At 46.0% G+C, this 8,705-nt stretch overlaps 1 protein-coding gene across 1 annotated transcript; it reads right to left on the bottom strand.

The window, feature by feature from the left end:
• Positions 1-6,266: 6,266 nt before the first annotated feature.
• Positions 6,267-8,407, bottom strand: LOC133912064 (hydroxyethylthiazole kinase). The gene is made up of 2 exons (XM_062354617.1): positions 7,826-8,407; positions 6,267-6,888 (listed from the first exon to the last, which is right to left on the bottom strand). The coding sequence occupies exons 1-2, from the start codon at positions 8,267-8,269 to the stop codon at positions 6,496-6,498; spliced, it is 837 nt and encodes a 278-aa protein (XP_062210601.1). The 5' UTR covers positions 8,270-8,407; the 3' UTR covers positions 6,267-6,495.
• Positions 8,408-8,705: the final 298 nt, after the last annotated feature.

The raw sequence follows: 8,705 nt of genomic DNA, 5'->3' as shown, positions 1-8,705 counted from the left end.
ATTATGTGAAGTGCGCAATGAGGGTTACCCGTGGCGGGTGCACGACTTCAAGGGGAAGTGGGTTGACTATGGGAGGTGTCAATTGTGGTTGACCGCACTTGCATGATGGACGAACATGAGCCTAGCAACAAGAACATCACCTCAGCCTTTGTCACCAATGTGATGTACGCCCAGATTGTGAACAACCTGAACTACGAACCAAAGTCCATAATCAGACAAACTGATGAGGAGTATAAGTACACTATCAGCTACAACAAGGCATGGAGGGCGAAGAGGAAGGCAATTGAGATGAGGTTCGGAACCTACGAAGTGTCATATGACAATCTGTCACATTTGCTGCAGACTATTGCTCGAAGGAACCCGGGGACGTATTACGATATTGATAAGTACATATTGCTGTCCAAACCTGGTAAGTACGTCCTGAAGAGATGTTTCTTCGCAATAGGGGCATGTATCAAAGCTTTCAAGCATTGTTGACCTATCATGTGCATCGACGGTACTTTCCTTACCGGCAAGTTCACAAGACAGATCCTGACTGCTATTGGGGTTGATGGGAACAATCAAGTTCTACCATTGGCCTTTGCATTTATAGAGAGTGAGAATAGCAACAGTTGGTATTGGTTCCTGTACCGTGTGAGGATGATAATTGTTGGTGCTCGATCGAATATGTGCATTTTACATGACCGGCATGCAGGGATGCTCAAGGTAATTGTAGAGTTGCAAAATGGAATGGATGATGGATTGATTGGACCTGTACGGCCAGATCTGTAGAATAGGTGGTGCATAAGGTATTTGGGTGCAAACTTTTTTCATCAATTCAAGAACAAGAACCTCATGAATATGTTTAAGAGGCTGTGCGGTTAGAACTAGTAGCGAAAGTTTGATGCTCTTTGGAAGACACTGGATGAGCTGACGAAGAAGCAAATATAGGAGCATGCAGGGAGGCTCGTGATGGGACCGGAGGATGTACCTGTACCTCTTGAGTCCCTACCAAATGACATTGAAGCTGGCATCATGCGGAGGAGCGGATCATCTACTAGATCATTTAGTGAGTGGATTGAGAATGACCCCAAAGAGAAGTGAGCTCTTCTCTATGACACAAATGGGACTAGGTACGACATTATGACTACAAATTTAGCAGAAGTTTACAACCGGGTGATGAAAGGTGTGAGGGAGTTACCGTTGGTAGGGATGATAGAGTTGATACTTCAAGGGACATGCAAGTATGTCAGGGACCACTATGGAGTAGCGCACACGGCGTTGAATAATGCTAATATGATTTATGGGACGAATATGACTAAGTATATGGAAGACAAGGCGGAGAAGGGAAAGATGCACCGAGTGAAGATCATACGAATTGCACAACACAGATATAAAATTCTATCTAGGGACAAAGGAAGGATAGGGGGCAAGTATGAGAGAGTTATCCACGAGTGCACCTTCTTCGATGACAGGTCTGTTTGCACCTACTACAAGTCGATGCTACTGCATAAGCCATGATCCCATGTGATTGCCACGTATGCTGTGACGGCAATGAGGACTCAGAGGTACATCTCCGACTACTTCAAGAAGGAAGCTTTGTTCGACACCTGGAACCATGAGGTCTATGGTTTCAGAATTTATGGTTCTTTCACTAAGGAACCTAGGCCCGATGCTGTGTTCATACTTGATCTCGACAAGATGAAGCAGAAGAAGGGGCGGCACAGGACTATGAGGCTCCGTAATAACATGGATGAAGCAAAAACTGGACGTCGCGTGAAATGGTGCAGAAAAGTACAACAGAATAGGTCACACATACAAGAAATGCATCGTTGGTGTCCCAAATTTGAACCCTACGGAAGCAGGTCCTTTCAGGTCTACTACAGATGGGAGACATCCTCATAGTCATCGATTGTCGACTTCGTTGGCTCATTGAGATCGATTAATATTGTAATTTGTGGTGTAATAGATATTCATGTGCACACCATTGTACTTTACTGTGTTAGTACCGAGACGGTCATAATGTACGAGGTTGTAACGTGTTATGTTATGATTTATTCACATATTTGTGTACGATTTGAACAATCTATTATATCATGTTATATGTTCAATGCTTACTTGTTCAATTCTCACAAATAAAGGCCAGCCTAGACCAGTTTAGACCAGGTCTATACCGATCAACACTTCTTACTCTTTGTTTGTTTTGCATATAAAAATGTAAATAACTTGTGAACATGCAGGTATGACGCAGCTGGAGCTACTCGAACCCCATATCGATGTCATGCACCGTCCGTACCACATCGCGTTGCAGGCTGAGGACCTCCCGGTACTTCGACCTCGTGTGCCGGATGAGCTCATGAGGATTGACGAGCGCTGGATCCCGAGATTTGTTAATTTTGAATTTACGGTTTCATATGGATTTAGACACGATATTTGTTGCTAATTGTATTTTGTTTGCAGGTTGCGTGCTGCTGGCCTATTTCCGCTATGTCGGCTTGTGGAAGTGGACACGTTGGCGGGGGCCTCGGAGATGGCGATGCGGTTCAGCTACGATAGGGCCCTCCTTGCGGCCCTTGTCGACAAGTGGCGTCCCAAGACGCACACGTTCTACCTCCCGTGTGGTGAGATGGTGCCGACGCTCGAGGATGTCTCACCCCTGATGGGCCTGCCTTGTATGGGTGTCGCTGTTAGGGCTAGGGACATGGGCGTGAGCTGGCAGGACGAGATGTTGGGCCGCTTCTCTGCCGTTGAACGAAGGGACGGCATAGCCCCGTTCAGGCCTTTTCCAACAACTGACGGCATAGCCCCGTTCAGGCCTTTTCCAACAACTGAGAAGTATAGCTTGACGAAGGCCTTTCTCGTTCAGTTTGTGGTATGTATGTCTTTTAATGGTTTGGAATCTCCTTTACGTTATTAATGGATGCAGATATTTGTACTTCTTCCTTGTTTGCCAGGCGGACACCATCCACCCACTAGCAGGCGACGAGAACGTCTCCCGAAACCTGGAGACATACCTCCTTTGGTTGTTCGGGTGGGTCATGTTCACCGAGACCCACGGCAACACGGTCTCGAGGAGCATGATCCCCTATGCCACAGAGGTTGCGGATGTCGACCCAGCGGAGGTACCGCAGTACAGCTAGGCTTCAGCTGTGCTGGCTACAATGTATTGCGGCCTGCATGATGGGTGCACGAAGACCAAAGCCAACGCGATCCTCACCGGGTGTCCTCTGCTGCTTCAGATGTGGTCGTATGAGCACATCGCCATCGGCAGACCCATTGTCGACCTTAGCGCATACCAGTATGCTGCGGACGACGTCGGCGACCTGACCATGGGGTCCTTATGGTACAAACATAGGGTAAGTGCTATGCTATTTATGTACGTTTATGTTGATTACTTCATTTTATTCTCTAACTTAGTTTGGTTGCACAACCGAGTTGGTACAGCGTGTAGACACACCGCGCGTACATAGACTTTGTTTGCCAGTTCGATGAGCTGACAATGGACTGTGTGCGTTGGTGGCTATACACGGAGGCTGAGGTACTTTGATGCACTCTGCTTGGACTTTCGGTGCTCTGCGTACGTGACCGGGAGTACTGGCTCACGACTCGCGTCCTCGTCTTCGATATCTGCATCGAGGAGTACTTACCGTATCGCATGATGTAACAGTTTGGAAAGTTCTAGGTGTGCCCACTACCATTGACTAGGTTGGTGCCTATCAACATACAAAAGTGTAACGATTGTAATTATATTTTCAAATGACCCACATGTACATCTTGTATTCACGGACTTATATTTCTGCAGGTTGACGCGAAGGGGGGCTCATTCCACAAGCGCGTTTGCGTCACGTATGCAGAGGTGGTTTGAAGAATAGGACCAAGCTATTGAGCACGTTGTGGATGAGGAGCCGCCACACTCGGAGGAGACGTATGCGGAGTACCATGGTTCATCCGCCAAACATGGATCCGGATGATGTACGCACAGGCCGAGTTTCCACGACACGTGGTGGACGTGCGCAACACGTACCCTACGGATAGGGACCTGGCTCGTTCGCTTAAGGTACGAATAACCATACGTGATTCCTCATTTACTTCAATTGTTAGTTACAAAATTGTGAACCAAATGAACTTTTTCTTTACAGAGGGACATACTGCGCCAGATTGATGCCGAGGCACGTGCGTCAAAACTGCGGCTCGATAGTGGCTATGAGGTCCCCAGGGCCGAGATGAGCGCGGTGTTTGGCTGGATTATCTGGAACGTGGCCGAGGCCTTCAGATCGATGAGCTACAGTTCCACGTCAACAGTGGTGTGTCGGTTCCTTCCTTTACGGATAGAATGAACCGTTTGGACAACTATATGCACAACTACCATTTTTCGCCGAATGTGCAATATTTTTCAATTTACCGTATACAAAATCTATATTAAAAAATAATTATACATATATTTTTGTAATTGAATTAAATTGAATATGTCGTCAAGTAGGTGACCGATACAAATATGTCTCCCATTCTGCGAGCGCGCCATGGCCACCATCATTGTCTCCCTGCTCGCCGCCTTCACCATCCTCGACATCCACAGGAACTCGTCCTACTACTAACAGAGTAAAAAATAAGGTGGTGGTAAGTAGTAACTAAAGAAAGGTAGAAAGACTGTTGGGTGCCGATTCCTTCGCGAGTCTTGTTATCTTTGCGAATTCTTATTCTTTTCGACGCTCTAACAATTTCCCTTTATAATTTACTTCACAGACGGTTTCTCTCTCATTCCCTTCACTATGTGATTCTCTCTTCTTTTCTTTCACGAATACTTTTGAAGAGAAGTTGTTGAAAATGAGGGAAAAATAAAGGGTATGAGAATAAAAGGATAAATCAGAAATGAAACTAAATGAAGAAAATATAGTTGGAGGTGGTCTAGAGATAGAGTTGAGCAGTTCCGATGCATGGAGGATCAGTAGAATTTCTTCATTGGATGATAGCCATCAGTGCGTAGCTGACAAGATGTAGGTGAATCATAATTAACCATGCATATGAGATGAGACGGTATATCTGTTCATTTCAACATATTTCGTCAACACGGGCATTCTTCTCTCCCTCTTCTTTTCTTTATATCCTTCTGGCAAGTATTGGCATGGCAGCCTAATTCGGGCCCTGCTAACTGGAATTTGAAGAGTACCCGAGTTCAAATCTAAGGTTCCAAACCCAAACAGATACGCCTATACAACAAACGCAATGATATCAGCGAATTGCAGAAGGAATATGACTAGGAAAAGAGGGAATTGCACATTTGAATGCGTGATGGTAGAGGAAGATGGGAGGCCAGATTGATAAATACAACCAGAAAACAGCAAGGAAAATTTAAAATAAATGCCCTTTCAGACCAAACCTTAATCTGGCGTCTTAGACCAACTCGGCCATCTCGATTTGTATTATCATCACATGCCTTTCCAATGTACAAAGACATGTAACAGTTCAATCAGCCATAGTCCTGTCAAACATCGGTTTCGATACACCGGCAAAGCGCAACTACAATCGGCTCCCTATTCTTCTTTTATCCTAAATTTTAGCAAAAAGGGTAAAAAAAACCCTCTTCACCCGGTTCACTATCCAACTTCCTATTTTTGACTCCCTATTTACCATCTCTTACTCTCCCACATCTAGCAAATGGGAGAGGTTCTCTATCGTTGCTCTTGCGCAGGTGATGAGATAAGAGGGAGGGAGAGCAGGTGAGGATTGATATATTGTAAGAGCAGTTACCTCATAAGCACATGCGTTATAAGAATTTTTAAGAGCAGTTACCACACAAGCACGCATGTTATAAAAGCAGTTATCAAATAAGCACATACGTTATAAGAGTAGTTACCACACAAGCACACACGTTATAAGAGTAGTTACCATATAAGCACACACGTTATAAAAATTTATAAGAGCAATTGTCACACAAGCATACACGCTGTAATAGCAGTTACCACATAAGCACATACGCTGTAAGAGCAGTTATGTTATCATATAAGCACACGCGTTGTAAGAATTTGTATGAATAGTTACCATACAAGTACACGTATTATAAGAGTAGTTGCAAATATAGTCTTCGAAAATAACATCGTTCAAATATGAAACGGTTATTTATTAGTTACAAAATATTAATAAAATAAAAGTGAGTAGATTATAGGAAGATAAATTTAGGAACCAACGCTAGAAAGTAGAGAAAAAAGTCTAGACAGTAAATTCTCTATTAAGGAGAATAAGGAACAAAAATAGAGAATAGGTTAAAGTTGCTCTACGAACATGATTACTTAAATTAATGTGCAGCGTATTATAACTGTGAAGATCAAACACAGAATTTCAGCATCACAATTCGTACAGTCCGAATGGTCACCGGAATGTTTATATGATACAACATGGATGAGTAACGACCTATTGATTGATGTGCTTCATGGTTTTAAAGACTGAAAGTTATATCTGTGCATTATTCCAAACTCTGTATTGACCTGAACATCGATAACCATGGCACGCGTGCGTGCATCATGGTCGCAGGGAGATTTTGACTCGAGAGGTGACCGTTTTCTCATCGAGGCAGTAGAGTGCGTCAATGAGGTGCATCCTGAGAGATGCAGGGCCCTTGGCTGACTCCATCCCGATCTCTCCAGCCAGGCCGAATATGGCAAGAGCGCACGCTGCCACGACAAGAGCATCTGAAGGTTCGACGGCCACAAAGGCCGCGATAAGGGCGGTCACAGCGCACCCTGTCGCTGTGATCTTCTGCATCATGGGCACACCGTTGCTCGCACCGACAACCTGCTCCCCATCGGTGATGAAATCAACAGCTCCGGATACCGCAACGACGGCACCGCTGGATAGTGCCAATGCTTTTGCGGCTTCAAGGGCGTCCAAAGAGTCATGTGAACTGTCCGCGCCCTGCAATTTGTTCAGAAATTGATTCCCATGGCCGGTGTAGGTAATGGTATGTGTGTTGCTATTCTGGACAATACTGAGAGAGAGAAAGGATCTAGATATTCCCGGAATCTAAAAAGGGTAATGTATAAATTAAGATTGATCAAGATAGCAATAATTCTGGCTTCAGCAATAGCAATTGGCAGGCTACACAAGTACACATGTTTATCATCATAGGCCAGTCCGGATAACAATCACATATAGAAAGTTCTGAAGAGTGAAAAAGCAACCAATCTCATCTAGGATATGTTTGGTCCCTCTGTACACCCTTGCCTAGTAAGGCTAGAGGACAAGAAAGCATGTTTGGTTCCTTTGCTTGGTTTGAATTTGGGCAAGGTGAGCAAGAATTTCCTTGCTTTTGAGCTCTCCTCTTCTAGCAAGGTTTGCCTTGTCTAACCTTGCCAAGTAACACTAGTGGGCAAAGAAACCAAACATACCCCTAGTTAGGATGTTTCTTCAGAACGTGGTGAGAAAGTAAAATTTCTTGCTTTCCATTTCATTTCAGTTAGCTATTGGCCATTTTAGTCCTAGACGGTGCCATTTTAGTCCTAGACGGTGCCATTTTCACAATCAATCAAACAATCCACCCATCTAATCTAGTTAGGATGTTTCTTCCTCCCAGCTTGGATTGAAGCTAGGAGCACGTGGATCAAAACAGTCAATAGAAAAGGATTGCAATAGCAAAGGTTTGTACAGGGTTTTAACTTCCAAAAAGTGCAGTGAAGACGCAAGATTTCTTCTTTATTTTACTTCAATTCAGTAAATTATTTCACATCTTTAGCCCTAGGCAGTGTAATTCGTTGTCGATCCTCCATCTATCTAATTAGAGGCTTTCTCTTGGTCCTTGATTGGATTGGATACTGAAGAAAGAACTGGAGAATGGTGCTCGTAGCGAAGGTACCTTGAAGTTGAACGAGGTGGCGGCTGAGCGGGCGGCGAGCGCGAGGATCTCGGACGCGTTCCCCCTGACGACGGCGGGTCGGAGAGCGAGCAGCGAGAGGCATGCTTCCATCCGGAACCCGGAGGCGGCGGCGGCGACGGGGTCGAGCACCCAGGGGCGGCCGGCGGAGGCGGCGGCGCGCATGGAGGGGAGCCAGTCCTCGGAGAGCGTGCCGACGTTGACGTACACGGAATCGCAGCGCGGGGTGAAGTCGGGCACCTCGCGGAGGGAGTGGACCATGGCCGGGGAGGCCCCTGCAGCGAGAAGGGAGTTGGCGGCGATGTCCATGGAGACCAGGTTGGTGATGCACTGCACCAGCGGCGCACGCGCGCGGACGGCCGAGAGGAGCGACCACGCTCTGCGGCCCCACCACGCCGTGTCCCTCTCCTGCGTGCCGTCGTCCATGGCGGCGGCGTCGGGGAAATGGGAAGGAGCCGTTCGTTTTGTTCTGTGCTTTCGGTTCCTGGAGGATCATGACCGACGGTGGGGAATGCAAGGTCGCGAGCGCACGGGTGACCCGTGGTGGCACAGAAAGGCGAGGGAAGTTTCAGATTTTGCCATCTATGAAAGTAAGGTTCCTTGAGTTTGACATCCATAAAACATGCATCCAGATTTCGCCACCGATTTCCAACCTTTTATTCATCTTTTTACACTTTTAACTGTTTAGTATTTTTTTTCTTTACCATGTCTAAAGCTATAGGAGGAGGACAATTTTGCCCCTCGCATATCAATACAAGGAGTCAAGGTCATCTCTTGTTCCCAACCTAGCTCACACCACTCTCAGCTCTCGTTTCCAACCTAACGGAGTGCGATTGCAGCGTCTTCTCCTCCAGATCCGGTA

Source organism: Phragmites australis, chromosome 1 (assembly GCF_958298935.1).
Source record: "Phragmites australis chromosome 1, lpPhrAust1.1, whole genome shotgun sequence".
Lineage (NCBI taxonomy): Eukaryota > Viridiplantae > Streptophyta > Magnoliopsida > Poales > Poaceae > Phragmites > Phragmites australis.
The sequence above is the reverse complement of the archived record's forward strand: the minus strand, read 5'-3'. Positions and strand labels throughout refer to the sequence as shown.

What these genes read in the sequence shown, in the direction of transcription:
- LOC133912064 (XM_062354617.1), bottom strand. Translation starts at nt 8,269, where the DNA reads ATGGACGACGGCACGCAGGAGAGGGACACGGCGTGGTGGGGCCGCAGA. An exon ending in CCACCTCGTTCAACTTCAAG is followed by an intron (nt 6,889 to 7,825) that starts GTACCTTCGCTA and finishes AACAAATTGCAG; the next exon opens with GGCGCGGACAGTTCACATGA.